This window comes from Molossus molossus, unplaced genomic scaffold (assembly GCF_014108415.1).
Source record: "Molossus molossus isolate mMolMol1 unplaced genomic scaffold, mMolMol1.p scaffold_m16_p_10, whole genome shotgun sequence".
In the NCBI taxonomy this organism is placed as follows: domain Eukaryota; kingdom Metazoa; phylum Chordata; class Mammalia; order Chiroptera; family Molossidae; genus Molossus; species Molossus molossus.
Genome location: NW_023425345.1, coordinates 67,608,952 through 67,634,555, shown reverse-complemented (window position 1 = coordinate 67,634,555; position 25,604 = coordinate 67,608,952). Strand labels below are relative to the sequence as shown.

Genomic DNA, 25,604 nt, shown 5'->3' with positions numbered 1-25,604 from the left:
AGGTTAGCTAGACCGAGGGGAGAGACTCCATGGCTGTCAGGAAGGGGAGGCACTTCCTTTGTTTGGAGAACATACGTGAAAAATAAAATGTTAATTTTTTTCTCTCTCTTTTTTTTTTCTTTTTTTAAACAATCTCAAGCTCTATCTTTGGGAATCTTCTGTCATGGAGCCACTTGGTGGTTTTATTCTGTCTCCTCTCCATGCAGTGTATTATCTTATCTCCAGGCTTTTCCGTTCCCCACACCCCCGGGAATTCTCCATCAGAATTGTTCCTGAGCATGGCAGAGATCCGCAGCCAGGACCCAGGGCCCCATTTTGGGAGGGGAGCATGTATAGTTTGGAAAAACCTCCCCTGCCTGCTGGTGCGGCTCAGTGGATTCAGCATCGTCCCACGGACTGAGAGGTCCCAGTTCCATTCCCGGTCAGGGCACATGCCCGGGTTGTGGGCTTAATCCCCAATAGGGGGCGTGCAGGAGGCAGCCATCGATGTTTCTCTCTCCCTTCTTGTCTCTAAAAAAAAAAAAAAAATCAATAAAAACATATATATTTTTTTTTAAAGAAAAAACCTCCCAGGTGATGCCATATATCCTTCTTGACATTTACTGCTCCAGTGAAAAAATAAAAGAACAACCCCACAAACATTTATTTTGTGCCGTCTAAGTACTGGGTGCTTTTAGGGAAATAGAGCTCAGAGCCTCAAAGGCAAGAGACAAACCTCAAACCGCAAGAAGAATGGCAGCTGCGGTGTAGGTGAGAGAGACTCAGCAAATAATTATGATTTTTACATCTTTCTGGATCAGAGTTACCAGTGCTCGGTGAGAACTTTTTAATAGACTTAGCCCTGGGTGGAAAGGGAAGGGAGGAAATCATGGAAGGCTTCTAAGAGAAAGTGGCATTAAGCTGAGACTTGACAGGTGAGTAGGAGTTCACCAGGCAGAGTGGAGGAGGGGAGAACGTGTGCAAAGCCACTTGGGGTAGTAAGTGAGGGACACAGTGAAAGAGAGGGTAGGGTCGTTCACACTTAGCAGAAACAACCAAAGGAAGCCATTGAATGATTCTAAGCAGGGGACGGTCATGACCAGAATTGCATTTTGTAGAGTACAGTGGTCCCCTCTAATCCGTGGTGGGAGATGTTTTAAGCCCCCCACTGGATGACTGAAACCGCAGATAATACTAAACCTTCTTCACTTAAATGAAGCACTTTACAGCTTCCCTTTGTCATATCTGAATTGCCAGCATTGTGCTGTTAGTAAAATAAGGGTTACTTGAACGCCAGCACTGTGACGTTGGGGCATTCAGTCGATAACCCAGGCACTGCTGAGTGACAAAGGGCAGGGAGCACGTACAACCTGGAGAAGGTGATTCACATCCTGGGAGGGATGGAGTAGAGGGCTCGAGGTTTCACCATGCTGCTCACCATGCACACTATTGAAAACTTACGGATCATTTATCTCTGGAATGTTCCATTTCATGTTTTTGGACCGTTGACCAGGGTAACTGAAACCAGGGAAAGGGAATCACGCATCAGGGGCAGGAGTTCTGTGTTCAGGCTGGCTCTCTGGGGACCAGACTGGGAGCACGGAGTGGAGCGAGGGGGCCGGGGAGGAGGACATCCAGGGTCGGGGACGGTGATGGTGGCCAGCACTAGGGGCAGTTGAGATGGAAACAGCACACAGATTGGAGAACTGTTTGGGAAATGATTACATTGATTGTGAGAGGCGAGAAAGGAGACCAGTGAGGATGACTCCAAGGAGGAGGAGGAGATGCAGGGAGTGAGGAGCTGTTTCTAATGCTTCTGGGGGTCAAGGCAGGTGTGAATGTGTCCAGTGGGCTTGGGGACGTGCAGGTCCTGGCCTCAGTGAGAACCATTTGGGAGGATGGTGGGAGGAGGGGAACAGCCAGGGCTGGACGGTAGGGCCGAGAACACCTCTAGCTGGCTCTTGGAATCCATGACCTCGAAACCACGACCTTGGCGCCCACTCACAGGCCCTGGGCCCGCCACACCTTCGGGTGCCCATGGGCGGCATTCCTAAGTCCTGACAGAATTCAACACCTGGCATTTTTCTTCCCTGTCTTCTCTCCCAGTGGGAAGCCTTCAGCCTTCCAGAACTGCAGAATTTCTTGCGGATCTTGGACAAGGAAGAAGACGAGCAGCTGCAGAGCCTGAAGAGGCGCTACACAGCCTACAGGCAGAAGCTGGAGGAAGCCCTCCGCGAGGTGTGGAAGCCCGACTAACGGCGCAGGCCCCCTGCCGCTCGGGCGCAGGATACTGATAAACCAGCAGCGAGTGTCTCTTCTCGGAGGGCTGTGTCCTTGCCCCGTGATGTGAGGGTCGTCCCCCTTCTGTCTCTAGATTTAGTTGCCCCACCTGGGCCGCAGCCTCCGCCCGCCGAGAGCCCTGGGGCCAGCTGTGCAGCCGCCGCCGCTCGAGGGCTTTGAAGCATGGACTGTGGGGTTTTGTTCTTATTTTCTTTTAGTTATTTTGACTATGTGATGATGATGTTAAGCTAAAGGATGTGCAAATGACTTTTAAAAAGCTTAACAAGGAATCTCTCTGATTACTTGTCCTATGTTGAAACTACCTGTCTGTGTTTATTTTTTTTAAATATCACAGGGAACACCCATGTGAATGAAAGGCACAGGAAGCTGGGAACTCTGAGGAATTTGCGAAGGATTTGGGGGGAGCTTGACATGTCAAGAAAGTAAAGCAAGTTTGGAAGAAGGCGTGAGTGAGGTTGGGGGAGTCCTGAGTGAGGGTGGTTTGGGCGATGAGTTGATGGTGGAGAAGAAGGTGTATTTGTACAGGAGGTAAAAGCACTCAGCTGTGAGGTTTGAAACCCACTGTAGGGCTGCTTGGTGTCTTGGCGAATAAAATGTGGGAACAGAGCCAGAGAAAGTAGGAGCGAGACCGCAGGAGGGACGTGGGGCTGGCGCTGACCGGAAAGTCAGCATTCCGCCAGGGGGCGGTCAGAGCAGGGCCGGCCTGGGCGCTGCCTTCCCGGGGGAGGGCGCAGCTTCTCGGGGCCGCGCAGGGACTGTTTGCTCACTCTCGTCGAGTTACAGCTTTTCCCTGAGCTTGTTTTCCAAGCTGAGCAGGCCTCTGGGCAGGGACCCCTGGTTCCCCCTGATTGTTGGTGGGAGATTTGTCCAATAAAGAGCTCACCACACACTTCTGTGACAATCAGCCCCTCCATTTCCCCTTTTCCTTCCCTCCTGTTCCTCCTTCCCTCACCCTCTCCCTTTTCCCACGCCCTTTCTCTTACAAATGGAAGTCTCCACATACGCAGTGGAGAAGAGGGTATGGATGAAAGACAGAATACTACCAGCGACTTGACCGAGAGGAAGGAGGCAAGAAAGGGCGGGCAGTCCACCCTGAGCCGACCGCAGGAGGGGCTCCTCATGGAAACCTGCTAACAAAAGTGCATGTTCCTACCAACCAAAGAAAAGCATGTGCAATAGAAGCCTCCCGTAGAGCAGGTTGAGTGACCGCATCGCAGGCAGCAGTTATCTGACAGCCACGGGAAAGCTGTGCTGTGGTTCTGGAGGGGGATTTGCAGTCTATTTTCTGTCTAGATATTTTTTGTTGTTTATAAATTCCCAAGGAATTGTTAACGCTTTGGTGACACCTAATGGATTCTTTGTGAAATTCCAAGGTGCTTTTAGTTCTTTGCCTTTTCAATGAACTGTGCCTTTTATTGCATTTGTTTCCCTCTCGGTGGCTCTTCTGTCGGAGAACACCCATCGCGTGGAGGCAGGTGTGATGCTGGTGATGCGCTGCCACGCGTATCACTGAGACAATCATATCTCCCGAGCTTTTCAGTGAAAGTTGGAAAAAAAAAAGGTAGAACTAGCTGTAACATATGTATGGCACACCTTGTTTAATTTTGCATGTAAGTTCTTTTTAGTGTATTGAGGTTTTAGTGTCGTTGTCATCCAACACTTTATTGTTCAGGGAATGCCATCATGGTTTTTATACTGGTTTTACTATTCAGACTATCACTTGAGTTTGAGTCTAGTGTTATCAACCTCCTGGTCTTTTCTTTACCCATCCCAGTAGGCTTATTATATTTTGTGAAGCATTTGTTTCTCAGATTAAGACACTGTTAGAACCAAATGTAGTAGCTGATGGGTATCTGTGAATTTTTTTTTTTTTTTTACTTGAAGTAGATTGTCTTTAATAGAGATCCTCGGACCTGTATCCTCCAGAACCTTGTTCATTGTCATGGGCACGACAAGTTGCAATTCGGAAAACTTAGGGCATTGAAATTCTGTCAGCTCATGGTTCATGGGGACTGATGCTCTCCCCCAAACACTGGCTACTGCAGCGTTGGCTGTGTGGTTAGTGTGTAAAAGAAGGGCCACAAAGGCCACCAGTTTTTAAAAGTCATTGTGCAGATTCTTATGTTAAACTGTCTAAGCTTTGCTGTAATACTGTTTTCTCTTCAGCACGTGATGGTACAGGAATGATGTCAAATGAAGGGGGAAGTATTGCGGGGAGCATTTTAAATCGCAGGCGTAAAAAGTTATAATATTTATAATTTTGATGAGTTTAAGTTTATTTTTATAGGGAGGATTTTTCTTCCCTAAAATTGTTTTTGGAATGGCAATTTGTTTCCATTATTAAAAGCTGATTTGTCAGTTGATATGTGTGTGTTTTATTTATGATGCTGCACCGGAGTGGGAGGAGCTTCTTTCGCAGATACATGGGGACACATGCTGGAGTGTGACTTTTACTGGGTTTGAGTGGGGCACATTTGTTCTCTCAAGTGTCATTTTTCCATTGCCTTATTCTTCGGGGAAAGTAACCCTAGCTGAGTGTCTGCCCATGTAATACATCCCTAAGGCAGCCCTGGCCGGTTTGGCTCAGCGGTTAGAGCATCGACCTGCGGTCCTGAGAGACCCGGGTTCGGTTCCCACTAAGGGCGCGTACCTCGGTTGCAGTTTGTCCCCGGCCCTGGTCGGTCGTGCGGGTGGCAGCCACTCGATGTGTTCCTTTCACATCGATGTTTCTCTCTCTCTCTCTGTTCCTCTCTCTCCCTCCCACTCTACCTGAACATCCCTAAGGCAGATTATTTTCATTATGAGATATGCATACCTTCATAGTATATAAAGCATGTGAACAGTTTAAAGAATTATTAAAAAGTGGGGCACCCTCTGGCTACTACCAAAATAGAACATTGTAGGTTCCTTAGGTATCTTCGCCCTCTATCCCCCCATCCTACCCCTGAGGTCTCCCACCCTTGAAACAGACCACTTTCAACATACAAGTATTTCTATTTTGGTCAACGTGACCGTCTCACATGGCTGGGGAGTGTTTGGTGGTCAACAGCGGTGACTGACTGGGCCCCCCATCCCCCCCCAAATCACTACCCTGTGCACCACCATCTTCCCTTCTTAGGCCTCCAAGCCTGCTGTAGTGTTTTACTGCTGCACTGCCCCCTAGTGGCACTGGTGAAATAAGCAAGGTTACCTGATGGGGGTGGGGGGGTGGGTTTCAAGTACCTGTATAATTGAAGTGAAAATATAATAGAAAATGATGGCTTTATGTGGAGTTCCTTTTTCACTGAAATATCCAGAGGAATCTAATTTGGGAGGCCAGCTTTATTATCCAAGGTGCAGGGGGATGTTTTGAAATTTTTGTTCCTTAAAGGGAATCCGCTTCCTGCCCTAGGCTTCTCTTCAGAATTTGTCACTGGTTGCAAAATCAGTTCTCAAGAATTGTGTGCTATGTCTGGGACTCTGTCAGATGATCCCAATTAGGGGTTTTGTGTTTTTGAAAGGAGGGATAGTCGCTATGGGATATTTAAACAAAGGGCTCACTGTGTGCCAGGCATTAGTGAAAAAAGTTTAACGTGTATGATCATCCCCCCCCCCCCCCACTTTGCAGGTGAGGACACAGACGCATGTTGAGGTCCAGCAGCTGCCCGCGGCCCCTCTGAGTGCGCCAGGCCGGGTCCCGGCGGCTGGGTGGCTCTGCCTCTCCATCCTCCTTTCCTGGAGCACATCCCAGTTTTTCCGTTACACTGCTTATTCAAACTGCCTTTTTGGTTGCCTGTACTGGGCAGTTCATCTGAAAGCAGGCCTCTTTTGGGGTAGTTGGGATTTATGGGAAATGAAAGAACAGCCTTGATGTCAGAATATGTTAATCATCTTTTTGTTGTTCATTTAGCATTCTGTTTACGTGATTATGTTAAGTTACATGGAGTGACACACCTACCTGTGTTTTCCTTTGCAGGTTCTGTTGCATGGGAGAAGCTGACAGGGCGTGTGACCGAACCCAGGGTTCTTCCTGCAGTTAGCAAGACCACCCCCTGGACCCACCAGAAGAGCTTCAGAGTTCAAAGTTCTGGAATAGCCCCCAAACACGAGCAGGGCTGTAGTTTTACTCCCCATCAAGGATCATCCTCTTCAAAGGAACACGGGGAACTAAGTATTTAAAGTCTTTAAAGTATACTCCTGTCTGGTGTGAATCACTACTTGCTTATAAGTGTTCGAGAGAACAGCTTCCTATAAGGACCGGTCGGGGGGTGGAGCAGGGGGAGAGGAATGGACGTGATAAAAACTGAAGAGTTCTGGGTTTTGTTTTGTTTCTTAGTTAGTGGCTTTTGGTTTCATTTTGTTTCGTTTTTTTGGCAAATTTTCCCTTTACAAGGTGAGAATGACCGGGTGGAGGACAGACCCTTTTTGATCTTCAGTAATGGTTTCCAATGACAGTGGTGCTTCTCAGGTTTGGCTGAGGTAGCACTTGGCAGCGGCTGAACTCCAAAAGCTCTCCCCTCTTCTCTTTTCCAAGAAAAGTGAGTATTGGGATTTTTAAATGCTTGCGCACAAATACAGAACATACGGTCTAAGTCTGGGTTTGACTTTGTTTTGGGAGGGAGTTCTGTTAACCAGGACGGTTCGTGTTTATCTTTCTAAACAAGGAGCCTTACCTTTGATGGGCCTGGATCTTGAGTGGCGCAGATCTGGGGCGTCCGCACCCTCCCCTCGCTTGACCCGCCTTTATGGACACATGGGATTGATTAAACCCTGTGCGGTTCCTTTTTGAAGTGGAGTTCTAGGGGGCTCTGGTCTAGAGGGCTTTCTGATCTTGAAGTGCCGTAAAATTCGCTTCAGTCCTAGGCGTTCCGGAGCAGCAAACTGTAGTCTTGCCAAAACTTAGACTCCTCGGATTATTACGAGGGTAGGTGGGGAGGTAACAGCTCGTATTCTAATCTTTTACTCCGAACTATAAATGATGTCTTCATATTCTTTTCAAAATGGTAAACATTTCAAATGTTTTTTCCTGCCTGTGTGCTCTCTTGGGTAAAAGGATCAAAGCCAGTGTTTTTTAGGTGAAATCGAGCCTGTCTTCTGATGCCCTTATCAATAAGAGATGCTTGTCTGAGAACACGAGGGCGGCTATAGACATCAAGGAACTTGGGGCTCAGCCTTCTGAAAAGTCCACGTTCCGTTGCCTTTCTCCCAGATAGACGTTCTCCGGGAGTTCGCTCCTGTCAAGGAAACAACCAGCTAGTGGCAGGGGTGTGGGTGAGGCCACGGACGACGTTTCTGCCCCATGTCACCTCGTGCTCTCCTCTTCCAGTTCGCTCTTTAGAATTTTGTTCTTTTGCAAGTGATGTGATCAATCCAGCAGGTCTTGCAAAAGTTATTTGTTATGAAGGTGGTAGTTGGGAAAGGGCAATGTTTAGGATCCGTTGAAAGAGATTGCAAGACAAAAAGATTGCATTGAAGTGTTTCCTGACAAAAAGTTGTTAATTTGTGCCAAAGAGTTGTGAGTTCTGTATATTCCTAATTTTGCCTAGTTTCTGAAAAGCTTGACAGATAAATGCTAGTGCTACTACTGCTACTGATTTCTCAGTTATCTGCAGCATATAGCTTTAATGCTTAGGGTCAGTAATATTCTAACAACATTTAAGCTTACTTTCATATTAATAGACATATAGCAGGGTTTATACTTATTAAATGAGAATTATTATGGTTCCTCCCTGTCTCCCCCCTTTTTTCTCTTTCCCAGCCAATGGCTCGGAACTAATTGTAGAACGTATTTGAGGAATACATGTATCTGGTTACTGTCAGGCTCTATATCTGTATTCTCTTTTTTTATTATTTTATTTTTCTTTATTGATTTTAGAGAGAGAAAGGGAGAGGGAGAGAGAGATAGAAACATTGATGAGAGAGAACATTGATTGGCCGCCTCCTGCATGCCCCTCACCGGGGATTGGACCCACAACCTGGACATGTGCCCTGACTGGTAATCAAACTGGCGACCTCTTGGTGCCTGGGTCGACACTCAACCACTGAGCCACATCAGCTGGGCTGTATCTGTGTTCTTATAACCATCCTTTAAAAAAAAATTTTCACTTTGTGTTAGTTTGTGCTGTTCATTGCACAAAAAGAAACTTGAGTGAGTAGAACACCAAGTGACTTAATTTCTTTCATTCAACAAATATTTATAAATCACCCTGAGGATGTTAGTATTCTGTAGATTATGGTGAGAAAGAACATCATGACCCTTGTCTTCTGGAAACCGGAGTCCACCTGTAATGCACACTGGTAGGTGTCATGAAGATCAAGTACAGAGGGTCGGGAGAGTGTAGGAGGCTGGAGGAGACATCCTCGAGATGGAAGTGATTTAGAGCTGAGCTCTTCAGGATGAGTAGTTACCAAGCAGAATTCATGAACTTCCATGAAAATCTCCTGTGTGATGGGGCTGGTTCCCGTGGTCTTTGGCGGCATGTTATACCCGTGTCCCTCTTGCTGCTTCTCCTCCGTTACGAGACAAGAACTTGAGAGCTGAATAACTCTCCCTAGGTAAAGAGTTAAAACTTTGGCAGGAGCCAAGTTAAAACTTAAAATGGCCGTTGCTGTGAATCAAACCCAACTTTTTTTCCCTGTGAAGTGTTTGCTAAGCTCACAGGGCTGATGTGAGGACCAGTAGGACGGTGAATGTGAGGGCGCGTTGTACACAGCAAAGCCCGGTGCAGTGCGGGCTGGTGTTCTCCAAGCTCCTGTTCCTGCAGGGGTGCTAACGGCTGCTCTGCCACTGGGCCAGGGCGCTGGGAGCATCACCGAGGATGATGCACTTGCCAGGAGGGACATTCTTCTGAGCGGAAACTTGTTGTTGTTAAACTCAGGCTTAGGGAAGGAAGTGGAGTTATAAGCAAAACACTCAAGATTCTAGGGTGATTGGTAGATCAAGAAGTCAGTTTTCGCCCTGGCCGGTTTGGCTCAGTGGTTAGAGCGTCAGCCTGCGGTCCACAGAGACCCGGGTTCGGTTCCCGCTAAGGGCACGTACCTTGGGTGCAGTTTGTCCCCGTCCCTGGTTGGGTCGTGTGGGTGGCGGCCACTCGATGTGTCCCTTTCACATCGATGTTTCTCTCTCTTCCTCTCTCTCCTTCCCGCTCTATCTGAGTAAAAAATGGAAAAATGTCCTCGGGTGAGGATAAAAAAAAAAAAAAAAGTCAGTCTTCTTATCTTCCCTAGCGCTCCCCATAAATACAGTGGAAGAGCGTCGCCTCTCTTCTTCTGACAAGTTAGAGCCAGCTGCTCAGAGCAGCTGGGTCCAGGGCATGCCCGAGAGCGATGCTGAGACCTCCAGGCACGAGGGCCACAAGTAGGAGCAGTCTGGGGGCCTCCACCTCATCTCTGCTCAGTGTTGTCATGCATGTGCCTTTCCCCCCCAAGTAATCTTCTGGACCGTATCTTCAGCTCCTTTGTCTTTCTCCCAGCTGCAGGGCACCTCTGCGGGACTGAACGTTTCATAGACCTGTCTGGAAACAGCCACTCGTGCTGCTTTGAGACAGGAAGGGGCCCCTCTTCAGGATGAGCCTGAGCTGCAGCTTCTTGAAGCCAGTGTTCACCCCCTGCTGAACTCGGAACCGGGGCCCTCCGTGGCATTGCGGGAGGACTGGGGCCCCAGTCTGTCTGCCCCAGCTGGGCAGAGCACCAGAGGTGGCCCCGGGGGTTCATTTTCTGTGGAACTATCTGTAAAAGCATAGTCGAGGCTGCCCTGTTAGATTGTCAGTAGTCACTCATTCCAGACTGCTACAAGAATCCAGGTCTCGGGTTCATCTCAGACCTAATAAAGTTGCTGCTCCCTGCTCTGGGAGGTGCTGGGACATAGGGGCTCGGGAAGAGACATGCACAGAGCGGCCACTTTCTTGGGGGACGTATGCAGGAACAGAATCAGTTGCTCTTCTGAGCTCTTTTCCCGGCTTTGGGCCGAGGCGAGGGAGTGGTGGTGACTGATGAGCTTGATTTGGACAACAGGTGCCTCGGCCACGAAGCCGGAACCAGAGTCCTGCCGCCGCAGCTGCGGAGCTGCTCTGCCCTGTGCTCTCCCCCGCACTAGCTGTTGAGTAAGGAGACCCCCGGAGAGAAGACTGGATTTGTGACTGGAGCCTGCCAGCCAAAGGGAGGCCATTAAAATATTTTCCAACATGTGCTGAGAACATTTTAGCAGCCATTCCAACAAAGAAGCTTCTACTTGGTATTAGTAACAATAGCTGGGAACCAGGGTTTGTTTGTATTTTTCAAGCATGTAATGTTCATGACTCCCTCCCCCGCACTGCACCCTTTGGAGGGAAGTTGAGCCTTGACCATGAGACAGCTTTGCCCTGTCCACGGTGGCTACAGTTGGATAGGTTTTGACAAAAGGCTTGCCCCAGTTTTTCTCTTGGTAAACTAGCTTCGGTCATTACCTTATTCATGTATTGCTGCATGACAAATTACTCCAAAATCAGCAGCTAAAAACAACATTAATATTTTATCACGTGGTTTCTGTGGGTCAGTAGTTTGGAGTAGGTTAGCTGGTGGTTCACTTGGGGGGCTCTCAGGAGTGAAGATGTTGGCTGGGGCTGGATGTAGTCATAGGTACCCTTGACTGGGCTTCTGAGACGGCTCGCTCACATGGCTGGCCAGCTGGGGCTGGTCGTTGGCAGTAGTCCTCAGACCACCACAAAGACCTCGGCGGAAGTGGCCATGTCTTTTATGATCTAGCCTCAGAAGTCACAACGTCACATTGGCCCTGTCCTACTAGGGACACGTACCAACACTGATGCATTGTGGAAGGGCGCACACAGGGTCATTAGGAACCATCTTGGCTTATCACGGCCATGCTGGAAATAGTTGATGAGGTGGAGAAGCACTGTATTTTGATTTATCTTCCAGCAGCCATGCCATGAAGTGGGACGAGAAGCCACTTGAATGGTAGCGGCACCTCCCCTTCTTAGTCTGAAACTGAAGTTGCCCTGTAATTGGAGATGTCAGGGACTAATTTTTTCCTCTTTTCGGTGTGTTAGTATTTGCTCTATAAATTGAGGTCTCATCTCCTCTTTTGGGGGCATAAATATGAACGTTATGTCTTCTTGTTGGATTGATCCCTTTATCATTATGCCAGTGCTCTTTGTCTCTGATTTGTTTTTAAAGTCTAATTTTGTTTTGATTTCCATTTGTATGGAGTATTTTTCTGTTCCTTCACCTTCATTCTGTATGTGTCCTTACATCTGATGTGAGTCTCTCGTAGGCAGTAAGGTATAGATGGGTCTTGTTTTTTTTAATCGGCCATTTTGTCTTTAAAAAAATTTTTTTTTTCATTGATTTGAGAGGTAGGGAGAGGGAGATACAGAAACATCGATGAGACAGAACATCAAACTGGCTGCCTCCTGCATGTCCCTCACAAGGGATTGGGTCCACAACCTGGGCATGTGCCATGACCGGGAATCGAACCAGTGACCTCTTGGTGCATGGGTTGGTGCTCAACCACTGAGCCACACCAGCCTGGCAGCCATTCTGTCTTTTAATTGGAAAATTTAGCCCATTTACATTTAATTAATGATAGGTATGTACTTATTGCTATTTTGTTTTCTGACTGTCTTGTAGTTTCTCTCTGTTGCTTTTTTTTTTCTTGCTCCCTTCCTTTGTGGTTTGATGACTTTCTGAAGTGGTATGCTTAGGTTCCTTTACCTTTTGTTTATATACTATAGGTTTTTGCTTTGTGGTTACCTTGAGGTTATATAACAACTTGTGATTGTAATAGTCTATTTAAGTTGGTGACAACCTAATTTTGAACATATGCTAAACCTCTGCATTTTTACTTCCCTTTTTATGTGTTTGGTATCACATTTTGCATCTTTTATATTGTGGATCCCCAGGCACTTATTGTAGTTATATTTACTTTTGTCTTTTATCCTTCATACTAACTTTATAAATGATTAACCCACTACTTTTTAGTATATACAGGGTGTTCCCCCCAAAATGTATACAGGGTGTCTGTAGATTCTATTACATTTTGAAAGTGAAATGTATTTTAATAAACACTAGCTTTATAATTATACTTTTTTGAGTATTTTTTTGGGGACACCCTGTATTTACCTTTACTAGTGAGATTCATTTGTCTTCTTGCTACTTAATAGCACCCATTCTTTTCAGCTTAACAAGTCCCTTAAGGCTGGTTTAGTGGTGGTGAGAGTTTTCTTGCCTGGAACTTTTCCCTTCAGTTTTGACTAACTTTGCCAGATAGATTATTCTTGGTTGGAAGTTTTTCCTTAAGTTTTCTTCAATGTATATAATGTCCTGGAGGTCAGGAGTAGGATGATTCCCGTTCATCATTCACTAGCAGGCGGAGTAGGCTCTCAGATATGACAGAGGGAAAAACCCTTCGTAGATCAGACAGCAGTTTAACAGAAAGATGGCTTTGAAGCCAGGTCTTTGAAATCCTGACTCTTAATTAGCTTTGTGAGCTTGGATAAATTAAGCTGACGTAGAAACTTATCTTGCAGAGCTATTTTTACCATAATAAATACTAATTACAAGCATCCTGTGTGTCTGTCTGCCCTTTGAGGACCTGTCAGCATGTGTCAGAGCTGCAGGTTGAGAGGATGTCTAGGGTCTCGGGTCTCCCGGGCAGATGGTGGTCAAGCAGGCTTCCTCTCAAAGACCAATATTCAGGGTGGCACCTACTCCCTGGTACTCTCGGGGCTCGCTGCTACGTCCCATGTTAAAATCCCGTCGTTCCTAGGCCGTCAGTCGTGGTCTCAGCCACAGTGCCTTCAGCCTGGGGCCTTCGGTTCTCTGGCTGGCTGCTTTGCCGCAACAGACTTCTAGGTATGCACAGGACAGCCCTTTAAACCCACTGCTGGTAGAGAGATGAAACAGGCTAATTCTGTAGGAAATTTGGTTCTGCAGGGTAGGCTCAGTGGAGTAGGTGGGATAAATTAGGAAAAACAATCTGGTAGAGTCTGTGCTTGACCTTGGTCTGTGAGTGTGTGGAAGTTAACTTGCTTCTTTTTCTTATTGATGGTTTCACATTGTGATATACCCAAATCACCCGTTTTTCTGGTAGTAATCTGGCAACTTTATGGGAGTCTTCTAACATCTTGCTTTTCTACTTGGCCTTCATAATTTAAAAAAATTTTTTCTTTATTGATTTTAGAGAGAGAGGGAGAGAAACATCGATAAGAACATCAACTGGCCGCCTCCTGCATGCCCCCATGGGGATTGGGCCCATAACCTGGGCATGTGCCCTGACCGGAAATTGAACCGGTGACCTCTTGGTGCATGGGTCGATGCTCAACCACTGAGCCACACTGGCTGGCCTGCCTTCATAATTTATAAGATATAAGGCAACCTATTAGGTCCGGGGGTTGACAAATAATGTCCTACCTGTTTCTGTAAAGTTTTGTTGGAATACAACCACTCACTGATTTAAGTGTTTTTGTAGCACAAACCGTACCCCTAGTTAGAGTTTAGTTGCAACAGAAACCACATGGACTATGAACCTAAAATATGAACTTTTCCTTTCAGAAAAGTTTTTCAACTTCCATATGAAGTTATCTGGAGCAATGATCACATAACTGGACCTCAAGGCAGAGCACCTTCGAAGGTGAGCTACGGTTATTTCATTTAGAGCCAGCCGAGGTAAAATGTTTTTCTCCAAAGCTGTAAATGCGTAAAGATGTGTCCGTGGGGTTTTCTACATGGTGCGCATTCAGGGGCTCCCCCAGCAGGGACGGCTCTTAGCACCCGATGTGGAAACCACCCATCTCCAGTACTAGTGAGTGATTAGAACATGAAATAGCATCAAGAAAGCTTCTTGACAAAATTACTCTTTGTGGACTGAAACAAAGGACACATTTCCACTAGAACAGAAATAAATTTTAATTCGTTGAAAAGTGCAGCAGTGAACAGGGTCCTTTGAAGGTCACTTTCTAAGTCAGATGACTGAAATGACATAGAACCAGGCAAAGTAACTTCTAGAAACAGATGATGCAAACAAAGGAATTCACAGACTCCAGTGGGAAGAAGGTGGTGGAAAAACTAAAGAACCCAAACATTCCCATCTAGTTTCATTGGTGGGTCAGGTGAAATACCTTCGCTTAATAAGGATCCTGGGACAGTTCTTTCGTTAAAAAAGCACTAGTCCTTAATTTAGACACTTAAACATAAATTTAAGAACACGTTTTAATACATTAAGGTATAACTTCCATGCCTAATTATTTTGTATTGACCAAAAAAAAAAAAAGACCAAAATATGTATTTTGCAACAGCACCATTGGTCGAATTAAAAAATGTTCAAAAGGTGTTACCTGTTTGGTGATTGTATTTGAGGAAGAGCTTTATAATAGGAATGAATAGAATTTGCCTTGTAAAGTGCCCTCTGTTCATTACTAATGGGAATATAGTTCTCTACTCTGACGGCACCAACAGACATGGACCTGGCTTTTCTAGAAGAGAAAATAATCCCCTCAGTACAATCAGGCCAGCCTCCGGCAGCCGCCGCCTCGCGCACAGACACTGAAAGATGGTTTAGCACAGATCCAGAATGCAGCCTGTCTGGGAGAAAGTCAGATCAGAGGCCATTCAGCAGACAGATGGGAACTGCATCCCCATCACCCACACAGAAGCCTGCTGACGTGTGTATCACCTGCTGACTTTACCTGCTTTCAGGAACCAGCATCATAAAATGAATTAGTTGAATAATATGACATCACAGTACAAGCCCTGGTGAGAGTTGGTTTCTTTTTATTCGGGAATAACTATGGTCAACTTTCATTAATGTGGAAATTGACTGAGTAATGTTAAGAATCAAAAGTGTAGAATAAAGCAAAACCCATATTCAACATTGTAGTTTGCTTTTAGTTACAAATTTTCTTTCCCTAAAACATTCACAGCAGAGGTGGTCATTTCATTTGCCTATTTCACCTCTAAATACCACCCAGTAACAGGACTGCATGAGGAAAAGGAATAAACCCAATGGCTATTAACTGACCATGTCTTACAAAGTGCTTTCAAGCTCAACCCTAGGTCAAGTGAAAATCACTACTGCCTGAGTTGAGCGGTTACAAACCACAGCTCTTCCTCCTGCCCTCCCACCACCGGGTTAACCTTCTTGTGGAAACAGGACTGGTCTCCGAGCCAGGAAACAAAAACACAGGTGCTCTAAATAGTGGGGAAACCTCAACAAGGTGATGAGAATAGTGAATATGGGGCCCAAATTACACGAGACTCCAGAGAGTCAGGAAGAACTAATCTGAAAGGGAAGATGGTAGGGCAAAGTGGCTGATACTTTGCATCAACTGTAAGAAATTTTTGTATCTTAATGAATGAACAGAATGTCAGCAAAATGCAATGAGTCAAAACAACTTCACACGAGGGACTGAAACCCAGATTCCCTGCTGGACAGGCACTTACTACATCTCAACTTGAGTGCCCTCTCTACAGAAGACCCTCAGAAAACACGACCTTCCCCAACCCTTGAAGTTCTTGCCCTCTGTTGAGAGCAGAGACATTCCCTCAATACCCCTGGTGCGCCATGTGGTTAGCAGCCATCGCCTTCAACAACTACCTGGAATGAGCCTTTACCTAAAGCTTCCTGTTCCATTTCAGTGCAGTACCAGCCTAGAAACCAAAAAATGAACAGAGCTTGGTTGACATGTTTTAAATTTGTGACATCACATTGTGACTGGATAGCTATTATAAACAGTATATTTCTGCTACTGTGAAAACAATGGTACTTCTTCTTAATCCGATGATTTAGTTCTGATAGTTATTCTTCAAGCCATGTGACGTTAGTATTTAGTGAAGTGCTCAATCTGAAATGCTATGCAGGTCCTTTGATTTTAGGTCAAGCTGTATACCAAAGACACTGGCATTTATCTGAACAGACTTTCAGGCTTGGACATCTGGGGAGCCATCAAGAATTGGAGCCCCAGGACAGAAAGGGCATGGTGAGGACAAAGACCTCAGGAGCAGTCGTACCAGCTGAATGGAGGGACCAGGGACAGCCACTCCTGACGTACGGGCCGAGTTCACAGTTTAACACATTGCACTAGGTGGCCGGCAGATTGGATTGCTTTTTAAAACAGGACTTACAACAAAGCCAGTCCAGAAACTCTCCAGGTGTGGTCTTGAAGACTAGCTACAGATGCCTACTACAGTCACTTCATCAGAAAGAGGCGTGCAGGGGCTCAGCTGCAGAGCTCACTACAGGAGATGTTTTGAAAACCTTCGAGTCCTGCCACCACCATAATTGTTGAACATGAGACGAGGGTCAAACCTGTATCTGGGGAGGAAGAATGAAAGGATGTCCCATTAACTGTAGTTAGCCACTGAGCACTTCATTCAGAATGCCAAGTGGAGGGGAAGGGATATCAAAGGAACAGCACACCGCCTGAAGGGAAGCCAGTGGTGCAGTGTGCATACACAGCAGAGGTACTTAATACTAAGGGCCTTTCCACCCAAGTCAGCCGGCACCCAACAGGCAGGAGGAGAGGAGAGGGGACGAGAGATGGAAGTAAGGTTGATCTGGGAAGGCGCTGGGAAGGAGGTATGATTTGAGCTGGGGTTTTTTTTAGGAGGAAGGGGGTGACCCTAAGGTATAAAGCAGCCTGATGGAACAGAACTACCAGTGGTCTCAAAGCCCTTGTTCAGTTCAGGCCCAGACTGTGATGGGCAAGAGCACAGGTATGTACCTCAGACATGAGTTTGAATCATTATGAACTTAGGTAAGTCATTAACCCCTCTGGCCACCAATAAAATAGTAAGGCAATTTATGTACAGTATCTGGCACATAAAATAGCTTACTTCACCACCCATGGGAAAGTTAGCGTGAATGCCAAATGGTAACGTGAGCTGAGCCTTGGCAAACAAGGAACATAGATGGGCTGGAAAGATTTTACATGTATGTAAAGGCTAGAAATAACATTGTATTTTACTTTTACCTGCTATCTCTTAGGATAAACTAATCGTTACTATTTTAGAGCAGAGGCTGGCCAATTTTTTTGTAAAGGGCCAGATAATAAATATTGTAGGGCTCGTGGGCCATTCTGTCTCTGTCCCAACAACAGTGTCACTGAAGGGTGAAAGCAGCCACACACGATGCTTACAGGAATGTGAGTGGCTGTGTTCTAAGTGGTGCTGGCTGGGTTGAGCCTGGGGGATTCTAGAGGCCTAAGTGTTTGGTAGGAGAGAGTAAGCTATGGCTAAGGAGTTTAAAAGAAAACGTGTTCTATTTCTCTGCTCATTCATATACATTCCTCTCGAATTTAGACTGAAGAACCACTTCATGGAAAGATGGATAAATAATATTACTACTTTTCCTTGGCTTAAGATACCTATCAATCTTCCCTCTCCTATAATCAGACAGTAAGATGGCAGGTTCGCCACAGGCAGCCCAGCGCACGCTGTGCTGAGCCGGGTCAGCGGTGGCCAGTTCCTGTTCTCGAGCAGTTAGGGGAGTGGGGGGAACGCAGCTGCCGGTGTACGTGCTAGTTACACATCTCTCCTTTCTCTGGATACTGCAGTGACTTACATATTTCAACATTTGAGGGTTTATACCTTCTGATCCATTGTCTGTATTTAATACATTAAATTCACTGGCAAGTACTCATGTTTCTATAATTGGGTTTCTGAGAACCGGAATGAAGCATATGCTCTCAGAAGTGCCAGGGAGCAGGCTAGCACTTGGCCAGTGCTGCTTAAGAAGCCCCAGGTGTCACCACTGCAATCAAGTGGTGCCTTGACAGGAATCCCAGCCAGGATGGGAGGCAGGGGAGCCCCAGTGGTGAGGAGCGGGGCTAAGCCCCCAACCAAAGAGTGAACCTTTCAAACAGCTTATTTGCCTAGCACACAGGCTGATGCGTGAGACACGGGATTCCCACTAAAGCGGAGGAGAGACACAGCACAAAGCAAAAAGGGCCCATCCAGCTCCCCTGCCTTCCAGAACAGCACAGCTGCGCCAGACAACTTGGCAAAGTCACTGAAGAAAATGGAAACTTACCCGGGGTCAAAAACCCCCGGAGTGCGACAAGTTGGTCCAGAACAGGACTGTAACATCATCAGCCGATAGTTCATCTTTCCTAAAAGCTCCGGGTCTATACTTTTAGCAATGTTGGTGATTTGGTGTGGGTCTGCAGTCAGGTTATAGACTTCTACAAACACCTACAGGAAACGAGAACGGAGGGAAGAAGAGCAAGGGGCTACATTTAAAGAAATACTCGTGTGAATTATTTCTAAATGGGGAGGGAGGAGGTAGACAACACCGAGGCCCAGGAGAATATCATCTGGTTTCAAGATTCTCAAAGAAAAAAAGGATCCTCCAAAGCCCAGGGGTACACATGAGACAGCGGAGCATCTGTTCTGGGGATTGAATTGCTTCAGTCTATGGCCCACATGCTGCAAAGGGGCCTTTTCAGGCAGAGTCGGGAGCGGGCAGAGGGGTGGTTGTTACTTGCTGTAATTAAAGCAGACAGAAGGCACGGCCCTCAAGTGGCCAGGTCTCAGAAACTAGATTTAGTAATGAAGTTCCTGAATGGGAGCTAACATTTGAAGGTTTATTTTTGCTTTAGAACTGTGAAGAGTCAAATGACGATAGCCAAGTACTCCAACCTGTGTTATACAATGTTAGGTTTCCCTATTTTAAAAAGCAGTTTTGGACACACTGCTAAAGGATACAATGCTATTTATTTCTAATATCAGACTGTCTAATATCACTATTTCCCCCCAATCTGCACTTTGTTCTCCAAAATGGAGTCAGGTAATACTAGGAAGACGGTAGGGCAATTTTGCCTGTAACAGCTTCAAATGGCTGCCCTTAGACCACCGCTCCTAAAATAGTCATCACACTGATAAAGATTATGGGGGAAGAGGAACAGGAATTGGGTTGGAGGGGAGCTCTCTTGCCTGTTGTATAAAGCGCTTATGAACTACAAGCAAATGGCGAGTGAGTCAGTTTCTGAAATGCGATGAGCGTTGGCTCCATATGGCCAAATGTGGGGTGCCAGATGGGGAGCTGAGCACCTGCTGATAGAGTATGACACCACAGGGACTAGAGTCCACACTGATCTGCTGGCCGAGAGCCACCTTCTTCCAAGGATGGCGCTCCTGTCCTGCCTCGGACCCCCACGGCTGATCTACTTGAGCAGCACCAGACTGTGCTGAGGTGGGGACGGTAGTTTCGGCACAAGTTGAGGTGCCTGACCCTCACCCCAAACTGGCAGGGAAGCAGCATTCTGAAGTGACCTGTGCATTTAACAGGTATGTCTGGGTGGGGGTGGGAGTGGAGCGCCTCATCCAGAAAGGCGGCCGAGAATTCCCTGGGGAACTCTATCTCTTAGCTGAAGGAAGCTTCGCGGACGTATTAGTAAGAACTATCCTCCCTGGGAGCATCTTTGCAGCTACTCTTCTGCCACCAAGTCCAGCCAAGAGAGCGCTGGTGGCAGATGTGGGTGGGCTGGGAGGCAGCATCTCACCTCCTGGTCATCAAACTCGCAGTACTGTAGATTCCACAGGGCTGACATGGTCCTCACACAGGCATACGTGTTGTTATAAGCATCTTCACACACACAGTCTGGGAAACATTGCTGTAGGGATATTTAAAAAGTTAAATGAAGGCAGTTCTTATAGTAACAATTGCCTGCCTACAGGGGCAACCAGGTTGGCTCAAACCAGACATACAATGGAGAGAAAGTAGGAAACCTTCCAGAGAAGTGAATCAGAGCTGGGTGTGCTGGCTGACGTGACTACGGCACGTGGTTGTGGTTCTGTCTGTAGGCTGTTGCCATCCCTGGCTGCTCATCTCCTGACGAGGATAAGCTATAAGGGGCCCCTGTAAAAGGTATGGTTGGAAGGAGAGGAAATCGATACTCAAATGAGTCACTTCTAAGGTATATTAGGAACTGCCATCCTAAAGGGTTGGGGAAAAAAATGCTAAAATGAGCTTTGTGGAATCATCTGTCGGTAAGGTATTTCTGAGCGTTCTTATCACCAAATAGGACTTAGAAAATTCTGATTTCTTCAAGTCTTCCATACCAACTTTTGATTGGTTCTTAACTATTGTAACACCTTGGTGTGAGAAGAGTCAACTCCCAAGTGAGGCCAACATTGCCGTGACCACCTCATGACCAGCCTGGCTGCCACCAATGCAAGACACTTGTGATAGCATGGCCACGGGGGAAGCCTGTCTCTCGTGGGTGCCACTGATTACATCCCTAATAAAAAACAGTACTGCTATCGGGAAGGGGAGGAAAACAGGAAGGGGTATTGATTAATAAAGTAAGAATGTGGGCAGGTACATGTACTTGTTACAAAACCTGGTAGAATTCAAAGTGCACATTCTGACAGGTCAGCAGCAGGATTTCCCCCCCTATTTTTAGGATTATTGAGTTAACTTTTGTGTATCTACTAATCTTCCACTGTCAAGTGACAAAGTCAGGTGACAGAGAAGCAGGACTCAGATGAAGGCTTTCAGTACTCGATACACCTGAACAGATGTCCTGCTGAGCTGTCAGAAGGCTGTCCAGGCCGGCTCAAACCATTACTCACAGACACTCCAGGGCTCAGGGAAGGACATGTTGGGTCGGTGACATTACGACCTTCTCCTTGATATTCCACCAGGACATCTGATCGCCAAGTCACATTACTGGCACCTCTCTAGAAAGAGCAAAAGTGGTTCCTGTGAGGCATACAGACTGAAAAGGTCACAGTTATTCTTCTGTTAAGGGGACCTGGCCGTCAAAGTGAATTGGACTGTTCACTCAGTAACTTAAGGGATCAGCTAAAACAGATGCATATGAAGGCTACTGATATCTTATAGAGCCCTTGCAAGTGATGGTCAAATGCTTTGAGCATTTATAGCTCCCAAGACTACTTTGAGGCAGGTCAGGAATGGAAACCAACCAAGTAGCTAAGCGAGAATTGGTCATAGTGCAAGGTGCTAAAGTTCGGGTGAGAACAATCCTGTCCACAAACTGTAAGAGCTAGTCCAGGCTGGTACTAAGAAACTTACAGCTTAATACACACAAGGACAGGGACTCAAACACTTAACAGGGCTGTGCTAAGGATGGTAACAGGTTCAGAGTACTCTGTGATGGTCAGGATGAAGACACCATACACGCATGAACTTGTGGGGAGGGTAGTAAAACTGATATAAGACCAAGTTAATAAGAGAAAAACCAACTTAATATGTGTGCATGGGAGAACCACATATGATACTAATCATAAAATGAGGCTCAGAGACATGACTGAACTAGGCACCCTTTTTTACTTTTTAGACAAAAAATGAATTTGTGAGAAAGTGACAGGACAGATAAAGTTAGTGCTTATTAGAAAGGAATCTAAGCAAGGTCGGGTGTCGGGTGTTCTTTAGTGAGGAATCTAAACCAAGCTGGGGCCTGGGTAGTAACTGCGTAAAGGCGGTACAAGGCTTGTGACTCTGGGTTCTTTTTACTTGTCATAAGGTTGTCCCCTGGCCCTCAGGAGCAGGGAGGGCAGCTGTCACACGGACAGTCACTTGCTCTCGGGGATAGGGAGCTCAGGGTTTTCTTCTTGCACGGGCAGTTTCTTAGGAAGCTTAATTCAAAATAACATGCCACTGTGGGACATCCTGGGATGGCCTGCCCTGTGGAAGACCTGTATGGAGCAAGTTAAAGGATATAAATTCCCCTCTGACTGATCTGTAGATTCAATGCAATTCCAGCCGAAGCCCAACATGGTTTTTCTGGGAATCTGAAAAGCTGTTTTTAAAGTTAATATGGAAGAAAGGTAGCTGGATCCCTAATAAGAACAATGAGAAGTGCACTCATACAAAGATTTAATTATACAGCTTTACAACAAGACAAAATGATACTAGTACAGAGATAGATCTTTGGAACAGAAGACAATTGATTATTTATGGAGAAAAAGAAAAACTGGATCCCTGACTCATACCATGTAAAAATCAATTCTAGATACACCGAGGACTTGAATGTAAGCACAGAAGTTTTAGAAGAAAACATAACAAATGTTTTCTAACTCAAGGTTCAGAAGCATTTTTATAAACAAGACACTAACCATAATGAAGAGATGATTTATTTATACTTTCAACTTCTGTGATGTCATGTTAATGTAGAAAAGACAAGTCACTAAGAGGGAGGTGATGGACAAAATAGGCATTTCACAAGCGAAGAAACAAAAGGCGTAAATGAAAAATGATTCACTGATCAAAAACCCAATTAAAACATGGGCAAAGGATGTGAATGGACATTTCGCCAAAGAATATATGCAAATGTCCAATAAACACATGACAAGATGTTCGACATCATTAATCATTAGGGAAATGCAAATCAAAACCACTTCACACCGACTACAATATTACAAAAAGATAAGAGCAAGGCCCCCCTGCCGGTGTGGCTCAGTTGGAGTGTCATTCTGTACACCAAAAGGTGGCAGGTTTGATCCCCAGTCAGGGCACATACCCAGGTTATGGGTTCAATCCCTGGTCAGGGAGTGTGTGGAAGGCAACTGACTGATGTTTCTCTCTCTCTCCTTCCTCTCTCTAAAATAAACAAGTAATAATGAAAAAAAAAAAAAGATAACAGCAAGTGTTGGTGAGGATGTGGAGAAATTGGAACCCTTGCAAACTGCTGGTGGGAATATATAAGATGGTGTAGATACTTTAGAAACAGTAGGGCAGTTTCTCAAATGGTTAAACAGAAAGTCACCATGTGACCTAGCAATTCGAGGTATGTAGCCAAGAAACTGAAAGCATTTGTCCACCAAAAATTTGTACACAACTGTTTATAGCAGCATGATCAATAGGCAAAAAGGGGGAACAATCCAAATGTCTATCAACTGATGAATGAAGAAATATGATATATCTATAAAATGGAATAATAATATTCAGCAATAAAATGTAATCATATACATGTTACAACATGGCTGACCCTTGAAAACATGCTCAGTGAAAGAAGCCAGTCCCAAGAGGCCACATATTGTATGATTCTATTTATACAAAATGCCCACAGTAGACACATCTGCAGAGACAGAAGGCAGATTAGTGCTTCCTGGCACTGGGAGCAATGGAGGGATGACTGCTGATGTTCTTGGGTTGATGAAAACGTTCTAAATTAGATTATCGTGTAGCTGCATAACTCTGAATATACCAAAAACTACTGACTTATAAACTTTAAATTAGTGAAATGTATAGTAAGTGAATTAAGCTGTTAAAAAAAAGATTTATCTCATTAATAAACAAAGAAATGCACAGTAAGACCAAATAAAATTTTGGTCTTTTTCACCCACTAGATTGGCATTAAATTAAGTTGTCTTGACAGTTGCTACAGAGCAAAGGGTACTGTCACACATTGCTGGTGAGAATGTAAATCGATGACCATTTTGTGAAATAACTCAGTAATATCTATAGAAATGAACATGTGCAGTTCCTGTAACCTTGGTATACACACACGTGTTTACTGTTCTTAAAACAAAGCCAGAACACAAATGTCCATTGACTGTCCAGGAAACAAATAGTTAAGTGGAATATTAGGCATCTGTGAACAACACGGATCAGTTTGGAAACAATGCTGAATTGAAACAAGTTCCAAATGACATCTAGTAGGATGTCATTTTTAGAGGGCAAACAAGAGCAAAACTAGGTGTGTTGTTTAGGGTTACATACATAATAATCCTAAAAAATAAAAGTCAGAGAATCATAACCATGAAATTCAGGAAAGTGATCACTCCCTTGGGGCAGGTGAGGGACAGAACGGGGAGGAACACAGGTAGAAGTACCAATACAGGGAATATTTGAGTTCTGAAATGGGATGATAGATTCGTGTTATTTCTTGCATTTAATAACTAATGTGAGTTACATGTATTCTCTCATATGAATCATATACTACCTAATAATAAACTGTCATAGTTTCAGAAAAATCAATGAGTGAGATTCACCCAAGAGTCACCATAAATGCCTAAAACAGTTTAGGACTGATCCTTCCAAACTTGTCTATGTTTAAACATATTAAAATACATTTTCAATGGAGAAGAGATGCTATTGTGAAACCTCCGTTTCTCCCTGCAGTATGTGGTAGACAGCTTTCTGAGTCATATCATTTAGTGTTGATTTAACATTCTATTATTTAATGGTGCAACAATTTAACCAATTCCCTACTGGATATTTAGGTTTTCTGCTTGCTTAACTATTAACACTACATGTACATTATTATATTTTTTAATCCTCACCTGAGGATATTTTTCCATTGATTTTTAGATAGAGTGGGAGGGAGGGAGGGAGAGACACATTGATGGGTTGCCTCCCACACGACCCTGACAGAGGCCAGGGATTGAACCTGAAACCCAGGTACGTGCCCTTGACTGGGAATTGAACCCGAGACTCTTCAGTCCACAGGCCGACGCTCTAATTGCTGAGCCAAACTGGCCAGGGCTACATGTACATTTTTTAGTTAGCTCTTTAGGTACTTCAATGAATTTTGTTTTCTTAAAATAAACTGCCAGATGGAACTGCTTGATGTGTGTATTCTGAACTGCTTTGTCTGGATAAATGAGCCTCCTGACAGCTTATACTGAGACTATACTTTTATGAACAGTCTGAGTAGTTTCCATTTTCTCAGACTTCTGCAAATAGTGGATATCCTGGCCAGTTCTGCAGGCAATAAAGGCCTCCTTCAGTTAAGCATTTCTTTGGTCAGCATTGATGGGATTGTTCTGAACTTACTTTAACCATTTCTAATTCTTCTGAGCTGATTAGTTACTTCTTTTGCCATTTTTCTACTGGGATATTATCATCTTTGCTTTCTAAGAACTCTTCTATTAGGACTTATTACCCTTTTCCACATATATTGCAAGTATCTGCCCAGTTTGTCACCTGTCTTAATTTTGTTTATAATGATTGGGGGGCGGGTAGGGAGTATACAGAACTCTTGTTTACATGTGGTCCGAGCATTCTTTTTTAAAGAAAACTCCTTCCTACCCCAAAGAGAAAAATTCTAGTCTCTGTTCCACAAATTTAATAGTTTTTAAGTTTAAATTTATTACGACCTGGAATTTTCAGAGCCTTGACTTAGGCCTGATTGAGGGCTTTATACTCACCAAAATGGGCAATAAAGACATCCCATCCATCTGTGTCTTATTTAGGTTGTAGCCAGCGATGTCCAAAATAGTAGGGCCCAAGTCAATGTTGGCAACGAGCATCTATGGGAATGAGAAAAAATACATGTTTTCCTTTTCTATCTATACTCTCTTCCCCCTTCCTCACCCGTGAGACACACAGCATTTACTATTATCTACTGTATAGCCCATACTTACTTAGGTCTTACTGATTTGTATAT

The 25,604-nt window shown here is 45.1% G+C and overlaps 2 protein-coding genes and 1 long non-coding RNA gene across 3 annotated transcripts in view; 2 read left to right on the top strand and 1 right to left on the bottom strand.

Annotated features, from left to right (window-relative positions):
* Positions 1-4,154, top strand: part of RASSF3 (Ras association domain family member 3) — a 79,668-nt gene extending 75,514 nt beyond the window's left edge. The window contains exon 5 of the mRNA XM_036252375.1: positions 2,086-4,154. Coding sequence (XP_036108268.1) covers positions 2,086-2,235 — 150 coding nt within the window. The 3' untranslated portion in view covers positions 2,236-4,154. The remainder of the gene's footprint in view (positions 1-2,085) is intronic.
* Positions 4,155-6,063: 1,909 nt separating this feature from the next.
* On the top strand, positions 6,064-14,524 carry LOC118623512. Its single transcript, XR_004958294.1, has 2 exons — positions 6,064-6,797; positions 13,807-14,524. It is a non-coding gene; the product is annotated as an uncharacterized LOC118623512 (long non-coding RNA).
* Positions 14,525-14,554: 30 nt separating this feature from the next.
* The window catches only part of GNS (glucosamine (N-acetyl)-6-sulfatase), a 43,310-nt gene continuing 32,260 nt past the window's right edge, over positions 14,555-25,604 (bottom strand). The window contains exons 10-14 of the mRNA XM_036251177.1: positions 25,366-25,467; positions 20,824-20,931; positions 19,752-19,862; positions 18,281-18,441; positions 14,555-16,564 (exon numbers count right to left, since the gene is read on the bottom strand). Of these exons, the coding sequence (XP_036107070.1) occupies positions 16,486-16,564; positions 18,281-18,441; positions 19,752-19,862; positions 20,824-20,931; positions 25,366-25,467 (561 nt within the window). The 3' untranslated portion in view covers positions 14,555-16,485. The remainder of the gene's footprint in view (positions 16,565-18,280; positions 18,442-19,751; positions 19,863-20,823; positions 20,932-25,365; positions 25,468-25,604) is intronic.